Source organism: Centroberyx gerrardi, chromosome 13 (assembly GCF_048128805.1).
Source record: "Centroberyx gerrardi isolate f3 chromosome 13, fCenGer3.hap1.cur.20231027, whole genome shotgun sequence".
Lineage (NCBI taxonomy): Eukaryota > Metazoa > Chordata > Actinopteri > Beryciformes > Berycidae > Centroberyx > Centroberyx gerrardi.
Window position 1 is genome coordinate 8341867 of NC_136009.1, and position 27741 is coordinate 8369607.

Sequence of the window (27741 nt, forward strand, 5' to 3'; positions counted from 1 at the left end):
CTTCACATCTGTTTGCTTAAATGAGATGGACACCTGATGCGCAAACATGGGATCTGTCCAGTAGATGTCACCTGAGAGATCCCATCAAAAGTAATCAATATTAGTTGTATCCCGAACATTGCCTTAGCCCATTGTGTAGACAAATAGGAAGAACTAAGCTGCATGTTTAAGGTGTACTATAACGACTTATTTTGGTGTGACTGATGCTCCATTAGCTGAGGCACAAAGCTCCTTACAGGTGTTTGACATAGATTTAACACGGGCTAGTCAGCAGTTCCAAACTGTAAACACATTTCATTTACACTACACACTTGTTTCTGTGTCAGTGCAACTGTCAAAATCAATTCAGCTCTCCTAGACACTACAAAAGCACATAACATGCTTCTCAGTCACAGCTGCCAGTGGCCTGTTCAACGTGATGTAATTCCAGCATGAGCATATCTGGAGCCTAACACACACTCCAGTACCTCTCATTCTCCAAGGTGATGTCTTATTTGAACACTGGGCCCACTTTAGAAGCACTTAACCTGCTAGCCAGATAAACAAAAACAATTGTTCACTACATGTCTGCTCTTGAAGACCCACAAACACTCCCCATGTTGTCTTATCATGTAGAAACATGCACTTGTTGGCACATATCTAATAAGCTGCAGTTGCTGAAGATGACGCCCATAACTGGGCTAAATGAGGATTTAAATGTTTTGTCAGCCTTTAATGTGCATTTGTAGCATTAAAAGAAGGAAATGTCTCTAGGGATTAATTACACCTTTGCCAGGTACAGTTGGGATTTATTTTGGACAATAAAGTAGTCATAAAATGTAAAAATATCACATAGCTGCACATGCATGTGACACAGAAAATGTACCAAACAGGCCTATTATAATTTGAGTATGCATACTCAGCTCCTCAGAGTGTAGGGCCTTAGTGTGTGGCTTGCTTTAGCTTTTATATAACGGATTAAGTTATAACTAAAATTCTTCTGTATGAATTAGAATTTGAGTAGCAAAAGGCACTGCCAAAACACATTTGTAAAAATGTATATGTATATGACCTTCATTCAAATAGCCTATATTTTGGACACTGGAGATACATTCTTTATATCCACTTATATCCTTTTTGTTATCTCAAAAAAAAACCAAAAAAAAACCCAGAAGTTTTGAAATGACTAAAATTCTAATGATGTCATCTGCATCTTAGGATAATGTTTGTGTATTTGAAACAAATCTCTAAACATTCTACAGTGTATGTGAAATGTATTTATTTCGTATGGGGAAATAGTAGCAAATTGATGTAAGTTACTGTGTAGGTGAGAAGCAGAAAAAAAGCAGAAACTAATGCTTTTCTGAAAATACAGAGCATTGATATGGATTTATGTTGGTGGTTATTTGCCTAATATGCCAGCTGGGGACATACAGTTCACCAACCTTTATAGTCACCACTACATTGACTGGATAGTGTGGCAGTGTGACAAACCTCAAGTTTTGCACTTGAGCCATTTACACAGCCTACAATTCAGTAACAATCAGTGTATATAGCTATCAAACAAAGTATCGGGATTCGGGCCTAACCACAGGCCTCCGTACAGAGGGCGGGGCTTGAGGCATGTTGACAGTTTGGGACGCGCTGATTGGTCGTAAATAACAAGCTTTTCTATTTCACGTCGACGCTGTCAGCTGGGAGTCTTTTGTTATCCTGCTCATCGCGGTCAGCCGACAGAAATAATGCTGAACAGGCAGTCGGTCACTTAGCAGGCAGCTCTCAAGTGGAAATATTTTTTTTTCAAGTCGCCGCAACTGAAAAGGTGAGTGTCCGTTATTTGAATTGCCTCAATTTACAAACATTTGGAGGGTCATATTGAGACTAACGTTAATTGCAAACCCTCACAGTCATGTTTCAGGCAATACTCCTTAACCCTCCACTAGGACTGTTAAACCAATAACGTTTACCTTAAATATCTTATCGTTTACCAGTTTGGTGGCGTTTCTTAAAGCTAATTGCCACTTTTTGTATTATTATCAAACTCACATGGTTTCAAAGTCTGTATCTGGTCACTTTGGATCCACTTCAGAGGCAGTGGGCCGGTTCATCGCGTCGCACTCATTGAATTATTAATGCTGTGATGTAGTTTCTAATTATAGCACCGCTGTAGCCAACATAAGAGAGGGGGAAACCACTGGCATCAGCACGTTTGACATTCAGAAGCTTTATTTAATTGTTGCTACTAGCAAGATTTGTAGAACAAAGGGGAAGCGTGGGAAAGTGTCTTGATATTGCTGTTGGTATTTGAGAATGTGTCCGGTCAGTGGAATAGCATCTTTGAGCATGCTGTGTCAGATAGGAAAGTAGTAAAATAGGGCTTTTTCTTTTAACAAAATTGTGATAGCCTGCCTTACACTTGCACATTTGTTTACTGGTGTAGGCAGAGCGGTGTCGCACCTGTCACCTGAACACCAAAAGGGGGGAAATATCGGAGAGAGGAGGGCCTCAGGATGACCGCGGGTCCGAGGAAGCGGAGCAGCAGCAGCGGCCAGTCGGAGCCCGGAGACTCCCAGTCCGACGCCGGGAAAGAGGCAGGAAGCTCCGGGGTGGCTCTGAAAAAAGAGATCGGCCTGGTCAGCGCCTGTGGCATTATAGTGGGTAAGTCCAGCCATGCGGTGTTCCCTTCTGTCACCGTAAGTAGGTTAGTGGTGAATGAAAATGTGGGTGAGCCATGACTTCCAGTCAGCGAGCATCACAAAGCAAACAACCACCAGTATGAGGAAAATCAATTACATTTGAAGAGAAACATGAATTTCTGCTTTGAGACCCCATGTTCATATACCAGTTTGATATTTCATGCGTCAGTTTGATACTGCATAGTTTGATGTGTGCCATGAATTTATCATCAGGAAGATTTGTTAGGCTAAAATGGTGGATAAACTGAGTTAAGTTGGGTTTACCCTCCACTACATCCTTTATAGAATCTAAACTTGATTCTGTGTCAACCACAAGTGAAAAATCCAGCAAGTCGTTGTGTGCTGTCATGGCATTTTTTATGGTTATTCCCACAAAATGACTTCAATGATGCAAATCATTCATTTTGTTTGTTATATTTGAAATGAATATAACATTCACAACAGGTATTTACTTGTTGGGGATGTCAGAAATGTAGCTGAATTCGGGTGTGACCGCCACAACACTGCACAGACATTTGCATTGCAGTGAACACTACCGGCTGTGAAATCTCTTCCCTATTGAATATTTATTTTTATCCTCAGCCTCTCTCTCTCTGATTGCTCGCCAAATCTCCAGTGCACAAGCAGCATCGTACATCTTGCTCTTGCTCATTCAATGTCACTTTCATGCTTGCAGGGATTCGCTGGCTGCCATCACACCTCCTCAGTCCCTCCCTGCCTCCCACATGCAGAGAAAGTCGATAAAAAGTAATCCCACTAATGCTCGCCCGCCGGTGTCGAGATTGCAATTTCCATTACCATCAGTAGCATGGATGGAGTGCAGCGGCTGCACCATTCACAAGAAACACCCGGACCCTGCACACTTTTTCCGTTGACCCAGATATGATAAATAGATTTTTATGGATAAAAGAGTGCAAAGGCTCATAACTCGGCATGGGTTAATCCATTTCTAAGCATTTCAATTTCATTCTTTTTTTGCCGTTTCACATTTCTTCTGGCTGTATCTCTTTTATTGAATCGCTGCACTGTGCAATCCAAAATGGAACATGGATTTTACTGAGCGGTAATTGCGGAGTACGCCGCCCTTTCTCTTTGTTCAAGGGGCTGAGTTAATGCTGTATGGGGGGAAAAAAATCATTATCAGACAGGAAAGCCTGACTATCACCAGCCTGAATTTGATCCTGACCACAATAGGTTTTATATGGGCTGAATGTGACCTTTATGAGCAAAGATCCACATTTAGTATACTTGATATACCACAACTAATGCTGGCAGTGCTTCAGTAGTCAAGCGAGAGGTACAAATGAATTACAAATGAATTTTCCTAGGGTGGGATCCAGAACAAGAACTAGAACTATTACACCGAACAATAGTAGATGAAAGGGGATTTTCAGTTTTTACATGTGATTGGTCTGCAGACAGGAAGCTGGGGATCAAGTGGCAGGAAATGGTCACTTTCCGTTATAGTCCTCATTCTGCTCTGCCTATGTTTTACATTTGTTTTCTTATGCTTATTTTTTCATGCCCTTGTTTTTCTCTCCCTGTTCACGAACATGTAATCTGCAATACCGCCCTTCCTGATACAGATGATTGATGATGTAACTTTCCATGCTTTTTTTTTTTTAGGGTTTATTTGAAATATTGCATGAATTACAGCATCAGTCCCTGGATGAGCATCTGTTTCTTAATCTGCTCTCTGTGCCTCTCTGTTTTTCGCTCTCTCAGGCAACATAATTGGATCGGGGATCTTCGTGAGTCCTAAGGGGGTTCTGGAAAACGCTAGCTCAGTGGGTCTGGCCATCATTGTGTGGGTCGTCACTGGAATTATCACTGCTATTGGTGCTCTCTGCTATGCAGAGCTGGGCGTGACCATCCCCAAGTCGGGGGGAGACTACTCCTATGTCAAGGATATCTTCGGCGGACTGGCTGGGTGAGAGAAAAAGGGGCCATATAGATGGAAATGTTATCACTTGTGATACCAGTGCACATGTGAGAAAGATGTTGGGCTCCCAGATTAATGAATGTTTGAGATTACATGGGATTCTGTATTAAAATGTGTCTCAAATCAATGTGGTTCTTGCGGTATTATGCTACATGAAAGCAGCCTCAGAAATTGGCAAAGTTACAGTGAGCCTTTTGTAATTAATGAGACACACACACACACACACGCATACATACAGTCACATTGTAACACTCCCTCCTAACAGCCATGCACACATTACAATAACACCCCCTTGTAGCGTAGTTGTGTATTCCCAACAACCCCAGGATGTCACTGACCCAGTTCTGCTCATCTCTCTTGTCTTTCACAACAATGCACTAGTGCACATTATAGAGTAATGCAGTTAGTTGGTATGCTAATGTGGCAATTAGTTCTTTTTGTTGTCCTACTCCATTTTGCTTTAATGAGTGCTGGTACTCTCCTCACACAGTGTTGTGCTTGTGTGCCGGTGTGTGTGCGCACGCCGGTGTGTGACATGAGTCTGTTGCCGTGTCTCATTAACCGGCTGCCTGCGTTGTCTCCCAGGTTCCTGCGTCTGTGGATTGCGGTGTTGGTTATCTACCCCACCAACCAGGCTGTGATCGCCCTCACCTTCTCAAACTACATCCTGCAGCCCCTCTTCCCCTCCTGCCTCCCCCCGGAGACCGGCCTTCGCCTGCTGGCTGCCGTCTGCCTGCGTGAGTCATAAAATTGAGCCGCATTTGAAGATTAAATTGCAGCGATTGCATTTTGCCTGCTGAAGTCTGCATTATGGCTACAGATACAGTTCATGATACCGCGTAGTGAGGCCCTGGTGAGTGTTGAGCCCATTTTCAACTTCACACGGTGGCTCCAAATGGCAGTGAGAGGTAACTGTTTGAGAACATTGAATAGAAATCATGTGACGTGACGTGACTGTGACGTCAATAAACTGCACACAACAAGCTCATGTTTACCAACCTGGCCGGTCTGTGATGCTTAAAGGGATGAGAGAGACAAGGATCTAATGTCAGTGAGTCCAGCTTTCTCTGGATGGAGCGCTTGCACGCTGCCATTTAGGAGACAGTTTTATATTTTGCTGTTACGTTTCGATTTGTTTTGCCTAAAACCATAAGGGCGAATCTACAGTGTCTCAATTAGGGGGATGGGATGCTCTTCTCTGTTGCAGCTGCACTTTGTGGTTTAGGCTGATGAGACAGCTGGATTTTTACATAAAACTCTTGCCTATCCATTGTCAAGGGTTGTTCTAGAGCACAATAGCCTGCAAAATCTCTCTGTGCGAATGAGTGTTTTAGTATTGTCATAAAAGCTATCACATAATGTATTGTTTTGATATTAAAGTGCTCAGAATTTACATGAGCTGAGACAGCTGTGAAAGAGAAGAAAGAGAATTTTGTACAAAAAGCAATCCCCTCAACCCATCTGTCTCCTGCAGTGCTTCCCAGTTGGAATCTATTGAACTCGTCAAAGCATAATTTTACTTGACACTTTTGTGTCACGTCTCCCTGTTTCAACCTGCAGCCCACGGAGACAAGCTAGTCACTGTAAGTATGAGGTTTTCTGCAGCTCACTTTCGCAGGTTCTGAACAATCCCGTTAGTGTAGATTATAGCAGGTACTCAGGGCCATTTGACCAGGTTTCATCAATCAGAGAGAGAGAGGGGGGGAGACAGAGCAGCAGGTGAACCTGGTAGCACTCTGCAGGCCTCTGGCAAGTGATGTCTGTCATGACCCAGGCAGTCTCATGTAATGAGCCAAAGGATGCTCTAACTGGCTCAGGAATTTTGGTTTTGTCTCTTCATGGTCCTGCAGACATTTGACAGCTGTCTGGCAAACAGCCTGACGTACCTGTTTTTCTGCTGGGGCTACTTTGTCAAAGGGTCGTATCTGTTTTTTTATTTTGAGGACACACACCAGGCCTCTGTGGTGAAATATGTACCAGGTTAATATAAAAAGTTGCACATGAGCTCTTTTTTCAGCTTTATAGGTTGCATGAATCATGTATTTTTATGCGCATATGTTTCCCTCACCCACCTTGTAGATCACAAATGTGATTGTAACTTCTGGTATAATGTGGACCTATTGTTGGTTTATCATGCGTCCTCTTCCTGTCCTCAGTGCTGTTGACGTGGGTGAACTGCCACAGCGTGCGCTGGGCCACGCGGGTCCAGGATGTCTTCACCGCTGGCAAGCTTCTGGCCTTGGGCCTCATCATAGTCATGGGCATCGTCCAGATCTGCAAAGGTAGATTGGATTGGCTGGTCCAGGCTGTCTCTCTCAATCTCTCTCAATTTCTCTCTCAATTTCTCTCTCAATTTCTCTCTCAATTTCTCTCTCCATCTGTCTCTTTGTCCATGTCTTTATCTCTCAAGACACGATTCCAAGATGGCAAAAACTGAGGACTGTTGGAGAGGAAACGCTTCAGCTACCATCACAATACAGTCCCCTCGTGCCTCCCACGGGATTTCAGTGATCCCAACGTGAAAGAGGGATTAGAGTCCCTCATAGCTCTTCATCCCGCTCATAATCCCCAGCCACACTCTACACACCCACACTGCCAAACCCAGCGAACCAAGCCGTGCTCACTCGTATGACTTAGCCGCCTCGCATCCCGCTTTATGTGGAAAGAGAGCTGGACATGCAGCCGACTTTATATATCTCAGGCACTTTGTCCACACTTTTATGTGATCATGTGTTGATTCTCACTTCTTATCTGTGCACAGTTAAACATACTGTATCAAATAATGAAACCCAAGACGAGTGTGGGGGCTAAACCTAAAGCATGGGGAACATGACAGAGCTTGTTAAAAGCCAATTCAGTCAATATTAGTAGGAGTTGACTAAAACAGGGTAACTGTAGGTTTCAGCAAGTTAAATACTTTTAAGACTATCTTAATGCAGTTGGAATAAAACTTTTCAACAATTTTTCTACATAAATAAATCTGAAAAGTAAAGAAAAACTCCCGACCAATCGGAATATAGGTCTGCATAACCAGGTGGATTTCCTGGTAGAGAAGTGGTATTTTTAAGACCTCTGCAACTGTTATTAAGACTTAAAAGGCTATAGTTAATTGTATTTAAGACCTTTAAATGCCTTGACATTTAGATAATTCAGTGTGAGACTGTTGAAGGACCTTCAGACACTCTGTAAAAGCAGACGGTATCTGGTGCCCTCTGCTGCTCAGGTTGTGGTGGTGAATGTCAGCAGGTGCTACAGATGAAAGTGGGTCATGTCTGCGTTTGGTTCCCAGGTCACTATTACTGGTTGGAGCCAGCGCACGCCTTCGAGACCTTCCGAGACTACGATGTCGGCATGATAGCTCTGGCCTTCCTGCAAGGCTCCTTCGCATACGGAGGCTGGAATTTCCTCAACTACGTCACGGAGGAGCTGGTCGACCCATACAGGTGAACACACACACACACACACACACACACCTTCTGGAAGCGTTTGCTCATGTGACTTCTGCCAGTTGGACATATTTAGAAAGGGTTCTTATGCACAATTTCTGCGCTTACAACTAAATCCAAACAAAAGTTATGGTTTCATGAAGAATTGATTTCGATCAGTGGGTCTCAATGATTTTCTTTAACTCTGTATCAAAAGCTAAAAGTATTTTTAGCATTATCCAAGTTACAAGAGCCACAGACTTTGGTTTAATATTATTTTATCTCTTTTCTTGTTTTTTTTTTTACTCTTTGAAGTAATCATATGATAGAATCAAAGATTAAGTCTAAGAACATTTTTTGATGAGGCCCATTGTTTTTAGAGAGAGGCGGGGCAAGTGAATTATTGTGTTGAATCAAAGGTTTAAAAAAGCCCTCATAGAGGTTTTAATATGGCAATATCACACTGAAGCACTCCGGCCACAGAAATCCCCATACGGTGCACCACCGTATGGCATGTAGCACCCCGGCAGATGGGACAAGACGAGATGAAAGCGCTGCCATGTTGTCGTGCCGGCATGAGATTTTTTTGTGTACCTCGTCCTTCATCCTCCAGGAACCTGCCCCGTGCCATCTTCATCTCCATCCCCCTGGTCACCTTCGTCTACGTCTTCGCCAACGTGGCCTACGTCACGGCCATGAGCCCGCAGGAGCTGCTGGCCTCCAACGCTGTGGCAGTGGTGAGAACAGACACACAGTCACCCAAATCAATCAATCAGAACGAATGAGCGGTTTATGCATGTAGAGTCCATCATTGTCGCATAATGCTTGTAACGCATAGTCTCTCAGTCTGTTACATGTCATTCTGAAATGTCTTGATTAGTTGCTACTGTTTTAGTAAGTGTTTGAACCGTTTGCCCTTTTCTCCTCCTCCTCCTCCTCCTCCTCCTCCTCCTCCTCTTCTTCTTCTCTCTCTGTCTCTCCGCTCCTAACGCTCTCTCTCCCAGACGTTTGGAGAGAAGCTGCTAGGGGTAATGTCATGGATCATGCCCATCTCTGTGGCGCTCTCCACCTTCGGGGGGGTCAATGGCTCCCTCTTCACGTCCTCGCGGTCAGTTTGTGCTTCCCCCGCCCCCATGTCTCCTCCTCCGTCCTCCCTTGTTTCCCTCTCTTTGCAGCTTCTGTGCATACTGTGCTTTTTTAGTTGTGTCTCATTTCCTATGTGTACATTTTTGTCTATGGTTGCGCAAGGAGAAACGGAGGTAAACTAGGTGAAAGTGAGAACATAATCAGGAGTAAAACGCACTAGTGGGGACCCTCCATTGGAAAATGTTATTGTCTAGAGGGATATTTGATTCTGGGAAGTTGGAAAATTATATTGTCTAGAAGGATATTTGACAGCAGGTCCCAGTCCCACTCTGCTAACTCAGCTTTACTCCTGATCTGCCCATTCCTCACCTTGGTGTAAATCTGCACTCGTACTCCCATAGAATCACTTGAATTGTGTTTTGTCGCTGCACTTGCCTGAGCCGTTTCTCAGCTGGCAAGCGCACACAGTAAGCAAAGCAGCAGTTGGCCCTTCTCTCAGGATGAGTTGTCTTTGTTTCTCTCTCTCTCAGACTGTTCTTTGCTGGAGCGAGGGAAGGCCATCTTCCACGCCTGCTGGCCATGATTCATGTCGGCCGCTGCACCCCCATCCCGGCCCTGCTGTTCACTGTGAGTCCTACCACACACACACACAAACAAGTAATTATTTACTCTTTGTCCTCTGTGTGCCCTAAGTCTTCTCCCTGTGAAGAAATCATTACTTTCCCCCTGTGTCACCCCATTCAGTGTATCTCCACTCTGCTGATGCTGTGCACCAGTGACATCTACACCCTCATCAACTACGTGGGCTTCATCAACTACCTCTTCTACGGCGTCACTGTTGCCGGGCAGATTGTGCTGCGCTTCAAACAGCCCAACATGTATCGACCTATCAAGGTAAAGACACTGTCAGACTAACTTATTGGTTAGGATCTTTTACTTTTGAGTGGCTTATCAGCAATCCAAAGTTTCACTATTTAGATATATTTTCCATGTGACTTACAACCTTTTCGTTTTGCATTTTCCGTCTCTTCTGTATCGTATAAATATTGATATACTCACACTTTGGGTTTGTAATTGTTGCATTCAACGTCAAATAGTATCTGGAATTAAAAAGTTAATTCTGGAGCTTGATGTGTCTACAGGAATTATGAAGTATACAGTATGTCAGGATTACACTGAAACTTGTGTGAATCTCTTGAATTATTTTTCTTTTGTTTACTGCATTTTAAGCTAGCATACACAAGTGTGCCACGGGGATTTTTGAGGTTTACAACACTATGGCAGTTCTATAGTGAGTGACCTGTCCATCCCCCGTCCTTCAGGTGAGCCTCATCTGGCCTGTGATCTACCTGCTGTTCTGGGCCTTCCTACTGATCTTCTCCCTCTACTCTGAGCCGTTGGTCTGTGGTATTGGTCTGGCCATCATGATGACCGGTGTCCCTGTATACTTCTTTGGAGTCTACTGGGAAAACAAGCCAGAGTGCTTTGACAGTACCATTGGTAAGGAACAGTCCTTTATTTTAAATGAAAGGTTATGGAAGACTTTTTTAGTAAAGAGTAGATGTTCTTATAAATACAATAAACCATGTGAGTCCATGTGACTTTAATTACAGGCCCTGGTTGGCTTGTAATTTGGCAGTTTGAACCTAAACAAACCAAATGCAACAAAGTAAACTTTTCCAGGAGTGAAGTGGATTCAGAAAATATGATAAGGAACATGCATCTAGGTACAGACACTTGGTGGAAAGGATGTTTTATTTGGGATGAATGCCAACAAGTGTCCTTCAAATGAGGAATTTACAAGTGAGAGCCATTGCTGGTACAAAAATGATTTCACCCATCTCTTCCATTGCCTTCCAGGTAAGATGACCCATCTGTGCCAGAAGTTCTGTTTGGTGGTTTACCCACTCATGGGGCAGAGGCCGGAGCCCTGCGGGCCTGCAGGGAAGGATGGAGAAGGGGAGGAAGAAAAGCCCATAAACAGCTGATTGAACACTTGCACAAACAGACACACCGACATTTGCTCACACCCCACAGGGGCTGGAAAAAGAGGCTCAGAGAAGACTCCCAGAAAGAGGAACAGCAACACATTCACCTAATGTAAACACTCAAGGAATATATTCTGTAGCACTGGATTGTCTGTCTCTTGAGGTGTTCTTTGACTGGCCTTAATCCTGAACACCACTGCCTCAGTGTAACTCTGCCTGGCAACAGGCGTTTTGAGATGCAATATCACTTATTTTGAACAGAAGTTATGACCCACGTGGTCATTTTTCCTGTCTTCAAATCAGAATTTAAAAGTTTGCATTTTTGTATTGTCTTTGGTATTGTCTTCTTGTTTGTCTGTCTATGATTTTTGGGGGGAGTGGAAACAAATTTTAATGTTCAAGGTCTATGTATTATGCATATTATTACATCATTCTCGTAACACTAACATGAAATGACTTTTCCTATTGGTTTGTTTGTTTTATTCTCATTGGATTCATCACATCTTTGTAATTTAAGTCCAATGTTATTTATAATTATGTCAAAATGTCTCCTTTTGAAATACATACAGCCAGAATAGGCTTTTGAGAGCAAATGGCGTGTTTGTTTCTGTTTTTAATGGTGCGTAGATCTCTAAATCCTATAATGATCATGACAAGTTGATCATTGGCTGATTAGTGAACATTATGTTTCTATTAAACAAATATTTCCCTCCTCAAGCTCACATTGACTTTACACCTCAGCCAGACCGCAGTTCAAATTCTGACACTCTCTGTCTGACTGCAGGTGTACCATCCTTATGAAATATTTGTGACAAAATCAATAATTATATTCCTTGAAAATATATCAATATATTGACTGAATGAGGATACTGGGATACTTCAGGCCCTAGTGAAGACCTGGAAGAAACAAAAAGGAGTTATTGCGCGTCTTTAGTTGTTCTAGCTTTTCCAAAAAACACTAGTATTAAGAAAGCTCCACATGCACACACAGAGGTCACAATGAGAAGCAGCCTCCATCGTCCATTGCACCATCAATGCAATTCCTTGTGGTAAACAGCGATTCCCCCAATAAAAAATCACTATAATATTCTTATAGGGACATAGTGTGTCTGCAGTACTCAGTGTATAGTGACCTTATGATACTCTATGGTATTTTTTGAAATATCCAGTGGTATTACTGTAGGATTTTCTGTGGCATCATTTTTACCTATAGTATCTGCATGATATTTTAAACTTTTGCTGTTGTATTTGTATGGCGCCCCTCTAGAACTGTTATTGGGATTGCTGTAGTTGTTTTCCGTAAAGGTCACGCTGCCTTGCACTGCATACAGTGGCGAGTTCTTTGGGCTGCAGACTGCATCCTCTCCTCATGCATATTTTATCCACCTGTTGGGACACCTGACGTAGAGGAGGCGGAGTCCACACCCAGTGACAGATCAAATTACGGAAGTGATTGGTAGCGTTAGCAAGCTGAGCTGCGTCAAGCTAGCCAGAAAAAGGCAGAATAAGAACGGAAAATATGCGATTTCGCCTTCAAAATAAAAGCATAACATCTGTCTTTAAAAAAAACTATTTGGGTATGCAGTACAGAAATTCCATCAAAATAGATAGTGGAAACACTAACATTTTGGAAAAAATCCTACTGCTCTTACTATGCACACTCTAAGAATACCATAATCCATACTTTTCCTAAACTTCTAATTCATAAATTACAGTTGTTTTTTGCCTATGTTATATTATCACTCTCTCTCTCTCTCTCTCTCTCTACACACACACACACACACACACACACACACACACACATATATATATATATATATATATATATATATATATATATATATATATGTATACATATATTTGTACATACATATGTTTATATTCTATTTAACAATTTCATTCTATGTATTCCCTTCAGTATCCTTTTACCATTTAGAAATGTATTTAGCGAGGCTAAATGATTGAGTAGTTTAAGGTTTAGAAGTAGGGATAAATCAAAGCGTAGGTACAGGGGGACTTAAGATGTAGGCAAATTCAGCTATTCTAAAACCTAATCGTCTTTATTTTTACTGTAGTATGTGTTGTAGTACTCCTAAAGTAAGTGAACATTGCAACCCGTTTATCGATAAGGGTTTTATTTTGAATTTTTTGACCGGAAGTTCTCTTTTTTTATTCTGGCTGGCTTGACTGGTAGCAACCCTATGGACTGCATACAGTAGTTAGGTTTCCAGCCAACAGATTATTGCCGAGTATCTGTGGGGGGGTCGGTTGAATTCGTTTGAAGATTTGAATATTGGCAAGTCGCTGTACAGTGAACAGGTACGTTGTGTTTTTTCTTCGGAGGCTCAACCATCCACATAAATAAACTGTCATGCTAGCTAGCTCTTTAGCTAGGCAGTCACACAGCAGGCTTGACAGCATCTGCAAGGTTAGCTAAGTTCGGCTAGCTGGCTAGCCTCTCGTTGATTTCACTGGGTGTTTCTCCTGCATCATCGAGGCAGGGTGTGTCAGGCTCACTAGTTAGTTAACTAGGTAATTGAAAGATATTCTGTCAAATATATAAATGTAATTGTCAGGAGCTTGCTATTGAGCCAGCTCTTTATGAATGAATAACGCCACTACAGTCTGTCACCAAATGAACAGCCATTACCTGCAGACTTCTTACATAGTTTTGTAAGTTCTTTGATTAACTTGGGCTTTTTTAAATCACATTTACTTAATGCAGATTCAGAAGAGCTTTGCCATTAAACACGACTATCTTTAAACAGCTCCAACGACACACATACACACACACCTGTCGGGTTTCCCCATCCAGGAAGCAAAATACTGGCACAATTCATAGTATTTCCATGATGTCACGTGCATTTCCTACCAATATGGTGCTTTACCATATACACAGCTCACTGGCTGTTGCTGTCATTTGATTATAACAACCTGTGAAATGATTACAATCAACTGTTATTTCCCTACCAAGATGGCCGTGTGGCGATGTAACAGAACTATGAATACAATTCAAGTAGGTTTTGTTCTCTGTGTTAATACACTGTTGTTTTTAACATTTCCTTGATTGCCCCATCCCATCCCATCCCATCCCCACCCCACCGCACCCAACACACACACACACACACACACACACACACACACACACACACAGCCATGTCTCCATCAGTGCGTCTGCAGGAGATGATCCGGGTCATCAGGTCAGCCAGGACACAGGGTGAGGAGCGGGGCGTGATCCAGAGGGAGTGTGCCGCCATCCGGGCCCAGTTCAGACAAGCCGACAATGGGGGGCGCTCCCACAACCTGGCCAAGCTGCTCTACGTGCACATGCTGGGCTACCCCGCTCACTTCGGTCAGGTGAGGGAGTTTTCATTACGCCTGTCATGGAGTCGTTTGGGTTAGAGGACCCAGGTTCAAGCACCTGCCCTGCTGAAGTGTCCTTGAGCAAAACACTGAATCCCCACTGGCTCCAGGTTTCTGTTCTGTAGCTGAGCCTGACCTTTGACCTCCCTGTGGAGGGAAGTAAAAGAATTCCCCTACAGAGATTAATAAAGTATAAGACTATTACTATCATTAGATGGTTGTACGGTAGCTGCTTTATTTTTTGCTTTGCTCAACACACCAACACAGTCATGTTCCTCAAATAGCTTCACATGTAAGCTTGTTATTTCTCCTCCTGTCAGATGGAGTGCGTGCGTCTGATAGCCAGCCCTCGCTACAATGAGAAGCGTGTGGGATACCTGGGAGCCATGATGCTGCTGGATGAGAAGCAGGATGCCAGCCTGCTCATCACTAACTCCATCAAGAAGTAAGGACAGTCCAAACCACTCAAACCACAGTTGTATTCTTAAATCCTATTCCAACTGGATTCATTTTATTGGGCCGGGAGGTCCTGTAATTTAACTTTTACATGCTACGTGTGTAATTCCAGAGCACCATTTGTACAGGATCAAGTTATCCTTGTGATTTCCCTCAGATTACAGTGTGTAACGCAGATGTAAAACATCACGATCACGTTTTATGACAATCTGCGGGCTGCCAGAAACATAACACATTATTACATTACGTAAATGTCAATTCAGAATGGAATGACATTATCAAATGACCTCCGAGTTAGATTCGTACTGTATTAGAATTCTGTATGCCATGGGTAACAGCTACAATTACAGCTCCTCCCCAAATTAAACTAATCCAGTTTGACTAGGGATTTAGACGGATTGCATTCTGAGACAATTATGTAGAATTAGAGAAATAGAGATATTTTAGTAGACCGAGTGGGGTAAAAGACTGAGTAAGAGAATCAGGGCAAGTCAGCCAATAGACAGTGTAGAATATTCTAATATGCTCTCATCTGTGTGTGTTTTTTAGTGACCTGTCTCACAGCAGCCAGTATGTGCAGTCCCTGGCTCTGTGCACTCTGGCCTGTATGGGCTCAGCTGAGATGTGCAGGGATCTGGCGCCGGAGATCGACAGGCTGCTGCGAGCCTCCAACTCCTACATCAAGAAGAAGGTCAGGACTACCACACTTTTATTTATTTGATCTTTTTCACACCAGCAGGTAACAAAGCAACTGCGATTCAGTTATTTTCACTGGCAGTGAGTGACATGTGAAAGCATCATAGCACAGGCTTCAGCTAACCTTATTTCATGTTGTGATCGGCTCATTAACACATTTAACCAACTATGATAGAGAATTTGCGTTCTCGCCCTCCTGCAGAAGGCGTCCGCAATTAATTCTTGTAACAACTGTTTCATAGTTTTAAGTGAAAAACCTGTTACTCAATAAAAGTATATGGATAAATATATTGCATGTTACTCATTTCAAAAGTAATATTACTCCTTATTACTCCTTACTTACCAGTGTTTGTTACCAGTTGGCGGCACACATTAGAGTACTCAGATTACTTTTTTGTGGTAACTAGTAACTTAACATGTTAGTTTTTCAATTCTTGTAATCCGTTTTTAGTTACCCTTTAAAATTAGTGTCGTTACTTTTATTTTTATTTCATATTGTTTCATTTTTAGTTGCGCAAATAAAAAAAAAAGTTGAAAAAAGTGAAAATCCTGTGGTACTTCGAGTAACAAAGTCACTTTATATAAATGTGATTGGCTTACTGTTTTAAAAAGAGAGCAACAGTCCTGCATTGCATTTTAAAACTATGATTGACAACACACTTGGCAGCACGAGCCATATTGCTACAGCATGTTTTTGAAGTGGGTAATGCAAAAATACTCTAGTGAGTTACTCTTAATAAAGAGCAACTTTTCTAACATAACTGTTTACTTTTTCGGGTAAGTAAGTAAAGTAACTACCTACATTTAAAATTACTTTCCCCAACACTGCTTGTTAGATTACTTTACCATTGCACCCTTACACAACTGTCGATTGCATCCTCTCCTACCTTCAGAAATGAATCCAAATTAATTAATTAACTCAATTGCGCTTCTCTGTGAATGATCAGGCAAATCAAATAGCTGTCATTGTGAACCCATTGTCCATTCATTCATCCGTCCAGTTTTATCTCACCATCTCAGTATGGGGTAATATCACTTATTAACCTATTTACGGTTTATTAAATACTGTTCTCAGACATTGTTTTGGATCAGCGCAGACAGCAGTAGAACTAACCCACCAACAGATCCCACTGTTGCTGAACCCTCTGCACCAGCTCACTGTAGTTGTAGTGATGTTACGGTGCTGATGATGTCCCCCGTTGCCATTCCAGGCTGCCCTGTGTGCCGTTCACATTGTGAGAAAAGTCCCGGAGCTGGGGGAGCTTTTCACCCCCGCCGCTCGGTCCCTCCTCTCAGAGAAGAACCACGGTCAGTAGATCCATTAGAACATGTTTTACCAGTATGTTTAATACCAGTAAGCATGTCTTACCACTGATGTTTCCAACTATTTGTCACGGTTGTGGTTCTGCTCATTCCTAGGTGTGCTGCACGGTGCGGTGGTGCTGATCACTGAGTTGTGTGAGCGGAATCCAGAGACACTGGAGCAGTTCCGGAAGGTAGGAGGGACACACACACACACACACATACACACACACACACACACACACATCCTGTCAATTCAGCATTACTACATGTACGCTACAACGTAAGTGTTTGTGTTGTGTGTATCTCAGACGGTGCCAGATCTGGTCCAGATCATGAAAGGTCTGGTAACGTCGGGTTACTCCCCGGAACACAACGTGGCAGGAATCAGTGACCCCTTCCTACAGGTCAGTCTGGCCTCAATGCAGCTGCACTCACTTCTAATATGAATTTTCTTTGTTTTTCCATTTCAATGGCTGCTTTATTGGCATGACACAGGGATTCCACAAGTAATTACATTCACTATGAAACAATAACAATGAAATAAGAACTGATTATCTACAATGTTATTATTCATTCAGTTTTGCTGCCCATTTCCCTTAATGTATGACAACAATCAACCAATTTTATCTTAATGCCACATGATTCAGGAACTTTTTGAGCACTGGGGAGATATGTGTGATTTATTTTGTCATAATAAGTCGCTCTTCGTCATAGTTCTTGCAGTGTAGTAAGAAGCGAGATTCTGTCTGAAATGAACACAACCTATGAAGATATTAAATTAGATATTATTGAGGTGTGTATAATGAAAACTGTATGTTCTTACATCGCCAGGACAAATAGAAAAAAGCTGCCTTAAACGGCTCTTCTGATTGGTCACGCAATTGCGGTAGGGCCGTCACTCCCCCTAAGGTGTTCTCAGGTGTTTTGCTCCTATAATACATTCATAACGGCCTGGCCTCCCTGTATTCCCAGGTGTCAGTGGCAGCCTGTTTCTATGACCAGGTTGTGTCCACTGAGCCGATACATTGCCAGTGATTTTCTCTTTCTGTCACTTTGTTTTGTTTCGGTCCCACCCTCTGTCCCTCCCTCTTGTGGTTGCTGACTCAGAGTACCAAAATAACTGCCGTCCCGTTGCTCTCTCTCCCCTCCCTCCTTCCTTCTCTCCATCCCTAGGTGCGCATCCTGAGGTTGCTGAGAATCCTCGGCCGCAACAACGACGCAGCCAGTGACGCCATGAACGACTTACTAGCCCAGGTCCAATATTCACTTACTCAGATAAGCCGTTTTGTAATACCTGCCACCATTTAATTAACATTTTCCCAGGAAAGACTAACCAGACACCCGGTGTTTAGAACAGCATTAGTCAATTACAGAAAGTAGCAAAATGGTAATGTGTTTATATGAAAATGTTGCAGATTATTACTTTTAATATCTGGTCCGTGCAAATAAATGAATCAGTTAGATGAATGGTTGTTGTATAACTGATATACTATACTATACTGTACTATAAGTGATGTACTGATGTGTGTCTGTGGCTTGCCATACAGGTGGCTACTAACACAGACAGCAGTAAGACTGCAGGCAGCGCTGTGCTGTATGAGACTGTTCTCACTGTGATGGACATCAAGTCAGAGAGCGGCCTCAGGGTGAGGAGCTAGCATCGCTTGTCACTGTGTATATCCATATCATGAATGTTCTATATTGACCTACTGAATAATGTCTCTATGTTGTAGGCAAAAAAGAGTAAATATCCATGCACCTCTGTTCTCATGTCTGTATGTCACAGGTCCTGGCTGTGAACATCCTGGGAAGATTTCTCCTCAACAACGATAGGAACATTCGGTTAGTGCCGTTTTTCCCCTTACTCTGCATCCCTGCCTCCCTGAATGTCTGTTTCTCTTTCCCTATGTCTCTCCCTCCCACCTCCCCCCTTTCTCTCTTATCTCTCAGGGTCATTTTACCGTTTCCATTCCACAAGGCCGTCGGCTAAACTCTGTGTAGCCAGAGAGAGCGAGGGAGAACCCTCTAGACAGGCTGTTATCAGTCGGAGCTCACTAATCACTTTCCCTGGAACCATTTCTCCAGAGCCACACCAGAAGGCCGCTGCCTGTCTGTAAAACGCTGATCTCTCAATTACAGGCCATGTCATTTTTTCATCAGCCAGTTTGGAGGCCTGTTATTGGTCCTTGGGGTTTTGTTATGGTACTATTTCTCGGGTTTGTGTCCATAGGGGCTATGTGGCCTGGCAGGCTCGTCTGGTTTTACCTGCAGGCTGCCTGGCTCTCCCCGTGGCTTTGTGACAGTGGTAGGACGGGTTTATCCCTCAGGAGACCTGCCGCTGCCAGGCCTGTATTGATTAGATAAGATCTCCCCTGTGCACACAGAAATAGTTGATCAGCTCATGAGGCTAAGACATTTCAAGGGGAAGGAAAACTGTTTGGCTTGTCAAGTTGAGAAAGCTACATTTGTGCAGCACTCAAAAGGAAATTGTTGTGTGAAATTGTTAGCTGCTGATTTAAACAAAATGGAAAAACTAATTTCACCTGCTTCTGTTGATTTTAAATAGTACTACACACTTAGAATCTAACAAACATAATTGACCAAAGTAGACCTTCATGAATTCTGCTTACTCACAGTGCTTCATCGTAACAATGCTGTATGAAACTTAAATGCTGATGTCCTCATTTTCTGGCTGTTATTGTTCCCATGTCCAGGTATATTTCCATGACCTCTCTTCAGAAGATCGTTGTGACGGACCACAATGCAGTGCAGCGCCACCGGGGCACCATAGTGGACTGTCTGAAGGACCAGGATGCTTCTGTCAAACGGTAACAGAACCCCTCTCACCTCTCTCTGCTCGTCAAGCACAGCTATTACCCCACTGATGCTCAATAAGCTTGACACTGTGAGGCAGTGCTCTTCTGATGTACACTTTAATGTGTGTTTTGAGCGGCCCCACATTCACAGTAATAGCAGGTGGTTTCACACTGACGGCCCACTATGTGTAAAGTCACTAACAGTAGTCTCCTCTGCCCCGTGTTCAACCGTCCAGCCGTGCGTTGGAGCTTTCCCTGGCCCTGGTGTCGGCCGTCAACATCCGCTCCATGATGAAGGAGCTGCTCCTCTTCCTCTCCTCCTGCCCCCCCGAGCTGAAGTCCCAAGCCGCCTGCGGCATATTCAACGCCGCCGAGAGGTAACGGGGAAAAACGCCGACACGCGCGAATGTGCACATGCATGAATGCACCGCGTTAACACATATCCACGCATGCGAGCACACACACATTCATGCGCATGGGAGTGCATTGTGCACACTCTTCCGCTAAGCTCGGATTGACAGTGTGAAAAAAAAAAAAAAAAGAAGAAATGGGGAAAAAGTGTGACAAGGCTATTTCGATGTGACAAGGCCATAACAAGAAAGTGTCTTTCCTGGAAGCTTGTGTATGTGTGTATATGTCTTGCTCCGTGTTTGTCTCCACTCTCAACGACACCCATGTCTATTTCAATGGCACTGTGAGTATAAATAGCCTTCTCTGTTTCACTGTCTATTACTGTATAGCACTTTAGCACTTGATGCACCGGTCTATGTGTGTGTGTATGTTAGCAGGGAGAGGACGGGGGTCGGATTCGCGTTTGTGTGTATGTCTCCGATCCGCCCCCCGAGCGCCACTGAGTGTGTGTGTCTCTGTGTCTCTGTCAGGTATGCGCCCTCCCAGCGCTGGCACATTGACACCATCCTGCATGTCCTCACCACGGTAAATACAGACTGCCACTGTGCCACCCACCCTGCCTCCCTGCCACCTTATTAGATGGGTCTCGCACCCGCACCCACCTTTTTTGGAGTCGTCTTATGCTATCATAGATGCACTATGCCACAGTGAAGTGTATGTACCAGGTCCTGATTAAGCCTTTTATCCCGGACTAATGCTTTCCATTTGGCACTCTGTACCATTCTCACTGTTCATTTCCCACTCCCTCTAGGTAAGGGAATACATAAAAAAGCACATGATGGGTGTAAACGTTAATGCTTACACTAATCCTTTGCTTTATTCTCTCAGAGGGATGGACAAGTGTAGAGAAAGGGTAAGGGTACAGATCTGGGACAAATTAAGGCTTAATCCACATCGGTAAATGGCCCCTTATGAATTCCACGAACTTTGATGGAATTTACCCTTAAGTTAGGTCATGGTGTCTGGGTGGAAATGTAGGACGACCCAAATACTTGGCCCAGCTGTCTAGCTACTGTAGTTCTGTATGTGTGTGTGTACTAGTGTGTGCGTGTGTGTGACTTTGATTCCCTCTCTGCCAGGCAGGGGGCGACGTGAGAGACGAGACGGTGCCGAACTTGATTCAGCTCATCACCACCGCCTCGGACCTGCACTCCTACACCGTCCACAAGCTCTACCGGGCGCTGGTCACTGACATCTCCCAGGTGTGTGTGTGTGCAGTTCCTGCTCTTAAAGGAATACAAGTTTTTGGTTGATCGGCCCATTGGTCAGCTTACCCATTAAGTGATAACAACATAGGCACCAAAATCATCCATGTGTTTAAGATTACTTACCATTTAGCATTAGTGCTCATTTTCTCATTTTTTAGATACTGCTAGTCGCCTACTATCACTCAGCATAGTGTATGCTACAGTGTTAGCATGGATGATCTACCAAGGGCACATGGGTATTTTTGGTGTCAGTGTTCCCATCACTTAACAAGTAAGCTGATCTACCAAAGACTTGGTGTATTCCTTTAAGAGTACATATTTCAGCGTGAGTTTAATGGGCATACACAGTTGTGTAAGTGTCATTTTTGCTCTGTGTGCATGTGCAGCAATCCCTGGTGCAGGTGGCGTGCTGGTGTATAGGAGAGTACGGAGACCTGCTGCTGAGAGGAGAGTGTGACGAGACGGAGCCGGTTCAGGTACACATTAGTGTAGTTAAAGTAATAATCTGCGACATTTTAGTAGTAAATGTCTGTTTTGCTGCTCTCTATCACTGATTGATACATACAGCACTTATCTCTTTAGCTATGTACAACAATGCCCCTTTTCACTTTATATCATTTCAGAATATCTATGTCAGGGATGCAGCTGCTTACAGCTAATAACTTTAATAATGACATCCTTTGTACAGCACTTTTCTTTAAACAAATGTGCAGTGTGCTTCACAATGAAGACGAAAGACAAAGAAATGAGGTTACACAAGAAAAGAAGAGGGCAGCGGCAAAACAAAGACATAGTCATAAGGGTGGGGGTGGGATACAGGCTGCGATTCCTGAAAGGGGAGCAGGAGGGTAAGGTTATAACAAAATATAGCGGAAAGAGAAACATCACTACATGAAAGCATGTCTTTAGAAGTCCGTCTTAAGAAGTGATTTAAAAGATGACACTGATACTGCCAGTCGAAGGTTGTTTAAAGAGTACATGTCCTGATGGCAAAGGCCCAGCTTCCTTTAATCTGGTATTTGATACCCGCTTGAAAGCAGGTTGAAATATGGCATCGGTGTCAGGGAATTTCCCCAGTGCTAAAATCCGATACCAAGAGTCCCGTATAACATGTCAGAAATAAATGCAGTGCCTTGTTTTTTTTGGCCTCTTTTATACATGAAAGAAAAAATCCCTCAGATGGATAAACACGCATTAACTCTCAGTCCTTTTTGATCAGTGACCCCAAAACAAACGTCTACATCTTTATCTCAGCACTCCATATCTACTGATACTTAAAGTACTCATAATTAGTATTGGCAGCTAAAAGGTGGCATTGCTGCATTCCTAGTCTTTGTATGAGAAAAGTAAATGTTAGAATTGATTGCCGACGTTCAGAGCCTGCACTGTGACAAATAACATAACCTCTCCCATCTGTCATTCAGGTCACTGAAGACGACGTCCTGGACGCCTTGGAAACGGTGCTACAGTCCCACATGTCGTCCCCGGCGACCAGAGGCTTCGCTCTCACGGCCACCATGAAGCTAAGCACACGCATCACTGACAATGTGGAGTAAGCATCACCTCTGTCGCTCGCAGCACACAGTGAGCGGCTGCACCCTACAGCACAGTAGTAATAGTTTTTCTGCCGCAGAGCTCAAAATGACCATAACTTATCTGTGGGGGGTTGATAGGGATGTTGATTAATATCAGTGACTCAACGATTACTTCGCCAGGTGCTGAGGCTTTCAAAACTCACTTTCCAGACCGTAGAAACGTATTTTAAAAATGACACCAGGGGCTTGAGTCAAGGAGATATCAGACAACTACAAAGCTGCTTGCTGAGTTTTTTTTTCTTTCTTTCTTGAATTTATGAGCTCTCTACATTGCTGATACAGACAACATCTAAGTGGCTGCAGCCCCCCATCCGTCCGTCCCCTAACTACCTCTCTCCCCCCCCCCCCCCATCTCTCCACCTCTTGTCAGTCGGATCAGGAGCATCGTCAGCATCTATGGCAGCTGTATAGACGTGGAGCTCCAGCAGAGGGCAGTTGAATACAATGCTCTCTTCAAAAAATATGACCACATGAGGTACGCAACATCATGTACTGAAAAACATACATATCGCATAATCAGATATATCTGATTATGCGATATGTGTGTTTTTCTCATAGAAAATTAGAATTGCAACTATTTTGATGTTATGTGTATTATTATGGCTACAGCTGTGAGCCATTTTACCAGTGACAGTGGCTATACATCCACCTGAGAGATGTTTGTTCTGTCCCCAGGGCGGCGGTGCTGGAGAGGATGCCTGTGATGGACAAGAACTCCCCGGGTCATACCAACGGAGAGTCGGCAGGGGGGGGGCTCAAGGAGATCGAGCCGACCAAACTCAAGCAGGGAGAGCCAGTGACGGCCCAAGAGCCTGCTAACCAGGTACATGATGATGATGATGATGGAAATACGTTGAGATATTTGGCAATAACTTCTTGTCAAGACTCAACTGATACCTCATGTGAATACGTTTACCTATCACACCCTTCTGATTCTGGCTTCTCTTCATCGGTTACCTGTTGATTTTAAGGTTTCACTGATAACTTTTAAAGGAATAGTTCACCCCAAAATTAAAATTCATTATCTACGCACCCCCATATCAGTTGAAAGTCAGCGTAGTTTTACTCACTCCAGTCATGCATACCTTCCCACCCAAGCACCTAAAAAGCACTAGCGCACTTGTTATTTCGTTCTTTCATGTCATATTTTGTGGGCACATTTGCTTACTGCTGATTTAAAAACGCATAAAAATGCAGCAGTCTAAATTGGACGAATCAAGTTGAAGTTTTCCCCTCTCGTTTGTGGTTTTGCTGAAGGTGTGTGATCTTTTGGACCTGCTGGGTGGCTCTGAGGAGCCTCTGCGGCCCAGCCCGGCCCAGGGCAGCATGGCACCCGGCCCGGCCAGCAGCACCGCCAGCACCGCAGGAGGAGACCTGCTGGACCTGCTGGGGGGCCTGGAGCCCACACCCCTCGCACCAGGTCAGAGACACACACACACACACAAAGTAGTTGAGAATAAGACCGCTTTAAAGGGTAGGTGAAGGAAAGAGGAAATGAAGAAAGAGGAAATAAACGACGAGTAAACAAGAGGATGTGAGATTTGGGAGAGTGTGCAGAATAAGACTCATGTGAGTTGCTCTGGATAAGGGCATCAGCAAAATACCAAAATACCACATATTTATGGGTGTAATATGGGATTTTAAACCCATACAACAAACAGTATCTGTGTGTATTTTCCATAGCGCCCGCAGTGACGGTGTACGAGAAGAACGGTGTGACTCTGACACTCCAGTGTGAAAAAGAGACGGACTCGGGCCTGACGGTCACACTCACAGCCTCCAACGCCACTGAGTCGGACATCAGCAGCTTCACCCTGCAGGCAGCAGTGCCCAAGGTTTGTCCCACTACCAGCCCGATCTAAATGGAACACGCTATGCACATTATGTTAATTATCCAAAAGATAAGTCCGCTGCCAAGCCAGCTTTCTTGGTCAGCTTCCAGTGTCTGAAATTAACATTTGGGCTCACCTGCCAAGAATAATTTTTACTGGCCAAAATAATTAATATCCATTTTTCATGCTAATACATCGCCCTACCCATTTTCCATGCGTGGCATCAGGCGCGGTGTGAAGCATCCAGTGCAGAGACAGGAGCAGATGTAGCGTTTTAATTTAAAACTGGCTCACTCACTCGCACAATAGATCAAGTTTGTAATTCATCATGAACCGCCTCGCCACATGGGAATAAAGTTGCGTTTCAACTAATGTTACACTTGGTAATCATCCAGGCAGCAGAGAAAGAGGGAAAAGTTTGTATACGGTGGTCAGCAGGGACAAAGTTTGAGAACAGGCAAAGACTAAAGACTGTGTATAACCGAGGCGTTCAAGTGTCATCATCTCAGTAAGTTAGCACCCACTGTGGCGGGTGACCCCTGACCCACCGAAGACCACTTTTACCAGCATTTGGTGCTTGGCAGGTGTTAATTTCAGCCCCCGTTGTCAGGTTGTCAGTGGTAGGTGTTAGGGCAGTAAACGGGACTCATCGTCCATGTGTGTGTTTTGATGCTCTTAACTTTGGAGTTGTATTTGACCTTTGCCACCTCCTCCCCCCCCCCCCCCCCCCCTCAGAGTGTGCAGTTACACATGAAGGCCCCCAGTGGGGACTTTCTCCCTGCGCGCAGCACGGCTAAAGTGACCCAGACGGTGCTCCTCAACAACCCAAACAAGGTGGGTCTGCAGTGGGCGTGCACACACACACACACACACACACACACACACACACGCAAAGTTGTCTCTTGCTGCAGTCATTAAGTCTTCTTTATTGAGCAGTATCTAATTAATAAAAGGAAGTAAACGCTAGATTTTTGTGAAAATATAACATTATAATGAATCTTCACACCTTAGCTGCAAATTTTCAAACCACTCCCACAATCCTCTTGTAAATGTACGGAATTCGCCACAAATGCGGCATAGGCCTGGAGAGAATCTGTACTCGTTTTTTTTCTTCCCATCACATATGTAGATGAAGGAGAGTCCATTCTAGCTGTAACATACCATCTACATCCTGCTTCCTCTTCCAGGTGAACCTGAAGATGAGGGTCCGCATGTCTTACACCAGCCAAGGAGCGGCCTTTCAGGATACTATCCAGATCGACTCCTTCCCCGGTCCCGCCTGCCACTGACAGCCGTCAGTCGGTCCGACAAGACTACGGCAAAAGTCCAAGTCTGTGGATGAATCGGCAGGCGTCGCCCCTCGCTGAAGGAGCGCCTCTCCCGTCAACCCCCCGCTACACTACATCAGCCACACTACAGTACGACGTTCTCGTCAGTCCGAGCTGATGTTTCTCAAACAACTCTGATTTTGTTGGTGTTTATATGGCTGTAGGACACTGTTCTTTCACAGGATCGGCGAAGCCTCGCGTGTGAACTCAGCCAGACATTATTCCCCGTAGCTTTCCCCCCTCTTCTGAAACCCCCCAGAGTATAAATGAGATCGATGGCATTATTCGATATGGCACAGGCTTTGGAATCAAGTTCAGGTGGTCATCAATTTCATCAGCTTGTCACCTGTCTGCAGGTATCATATTGAAATATTGATATATTTTTTTCTGGGAATTGTGCAATCATACAAACGTTGCCCAGTAAGAACCATCCAGTGAGTAGTTTTTGTTTTCTTTGACTAACAAGCTACTGTTGCTGATTGTATTTGATCAATAACCTTTCACGTGGCTCATTATGGCTCCTGTGGGTCAATATGAGCCACTTGATCAGCTTTCATCCCACACTACTCCATGCACACTCCCTTCAATCTGATTTTCCAGCTTTCCTCCCCGACGTTGTTGCCTTCACGCTCCCCTGTATTGATTTAAAAATCACTGGATCGGTGTAACGAATGAGGACCACAGTCGGGCTACCAAGAAATGCTGTTTATCCTGATCCAATGCTTTTGGATCTATTGGGGAAACACGAGGTGGTCCTGAGAGTGAAGGGTGTTGGATTTCAAGCAGGACCTTGTGTGTCATTCTCTGCTCCTCTCTTCTTCCTACCTCTTTTATCCACTCATCTTCTCAGCTGCCTGTCCCCCCCCCCCCCGTGCCTTTTGTTCCCCCTCAACAGCTGAGGTATTCTCACGTACAAGAAAAAAAATGTAATTTTATTCTTTGTTTTTTGAGGTCAAAGAATTGTTTTACCTATGAATGATGTGTAGTCATAGACGTGTTTTGTTTCCAAACCAAGCGACACTCGCTCGTCCCGACCAGTATCTCCTCGTCTGTTGTTTACAGTGTCCCTCTTATTGGGTTATCGAATGAAAACAATTGTGTTTTTTCTGGTCTGAAGCCTGTATAGTGATACAGGAGGAATAATGCATATGATTACTGTCTACAAAACATATATTTTAGCTGTTCAGTATATAAGCACAATGTGAATAGAGTCTAGGTCTTTGAAAAATCCCCTATGAAACCCTTCGTTGACCAAATTCCACACACTTGGATGAGTATTGTTGAAAAAAAAAAAAAAACACCTCCAGATGAAGACAGTATATTACCTTATCAGTAAATTGATAACATCTAATTTCTTAAACAGCAGTGTCACCATCACTGACCTCTCCTGAACACATCATTCACTCCATTGATACTGGATGTGAGCAATAGCACTCTAAACGGTTGTCAGTGCAATCTGTACCAACCGTTTTCCAGATCACTACTCTTAACTAAGAAAGTAAACGGAAAAGACCAGAAGGAGAATTCAGTTTGTTGTGTACGTTGTCTTTGAATCCTCTGTCTCATGTCATTTTCTAATAAAAAAAAAATCAGTTTTCAAACTCCTCAGCGGTGA

The 27741-nt window shown here is 43.7% G+C and overlaps 2 protein-coding genes across 2 annotated transcripts; both read left to right on the forward strand.

The window, feature by feature from the left end:
• The first annotated feature begins 1716 nt into the window (after window positions 1–1716).
• Window positions 1717–11550, forward strand: slc7a8b (solute carrier family 7 member 8b). Its single transcript, XM_071906752.2, has 12 exons — window positions 1717–1801; window positions 2420–2637; window positions 4401–4605; window positions 5203–5354; window positions 6774–6899; window positions 7907–8060; window positions 8656–8779; window positions 9047–9150; window positions 9659–9755; window positions 9873–10022; window positions 10451–10628; window positions 10989–11550. Exons 2-12 carry the CDS (start codon window positions 2490–2492, stop codon window positions 11114–11116), a joined length of 1566 nt encoding a protein of 521 aa, XP_071762853.1. The 5' UTR covers window positions 1717–1801; window positions 2420–2489; the 3' UTR covers window positions 11117–11550.
• Window positions 11551–13309: 1759 nt separating this feature from the next.
• ap1g2 (adaptor related protein complex 1 subunit gamma 2) lies at window positions 13310–27727 on the forward strand. The gene is made up of 22 exons (XM_078287511.1): window positions 13310–13435; window positions 14271–14473; window positions 14800–14924; window positions 15485–15626; window positions 16843–16939; window positions 17051–17127; window positions 17245–17340; window positions 18110–18190; window positions 18484–18582; window positions 18723–18778; window positions 19651–19764; window positions 19989–20129; window positions 20634–20688; window positions 21243–21365; window positions 21758–21847; window positions 22796–22923; window positions 23337–23441; window positions 23642–23789; window positions 24224–24386; window positions 24650–24801; window positions 25534–25632; window positions 25986–27727. Exons 2-22 carry the CDS (start codon window positions 14273–14275, stop codon window positions 26085–26087), a joined length of 2394 nt encoding a protein of 797 aa, XP_078143637.1. The 5' UTR covers window positions 13310–13435; window positions 14271–14272; the 3' UTR covers window positions 26088–27727.
• Window positions 27728–27741: the final 14 nt, after the last annotated feature.

Coding starts and splice junctions, on each gene's coding strand:
- slc7a8b (XM_071906752.2), top strand. CDS start 2,490: ATGACCGCGGGTCCGAGGAAGCGGAGCAGCAGCAGCGGCCAGTCGGAG. Junction 8,780..9,046: donor CCTCCAACGCTGTGGCAGTG/GTGAGAACAGAC, acceptor TCTCTCTCCCAG/ACGTTTGGAGAGAAGCTGCT. Junction 10,629..10,988: donor GTGCTTTGACAGTACCATTG/GTAAGGAACAGT, acceptor ATTGCCTTCCAG/GTAAGATGACCCATCTGTGC.
- ap1g2 (XM_078287511.1), top strand. CDS start 14,273: ATGTCTCCATCAGTGCGTCTGCAGGAGATGATCCGGGTCATCAGGTCA. Junction 16,940..17,050: donor CCTCTCAGAGAAGAACCACG/GTCAGTAGATCC, acceptor GCTCATTCCTAG/GTGTGCTGCACGGTGCGGTG. Junction 24,387..24,649: donor GCCCACACCCCTCGCACCAG/GTCAGAGACACA, acceptor TATTTTCCATAG/CGCCCGCAGTGACGGTGTAC.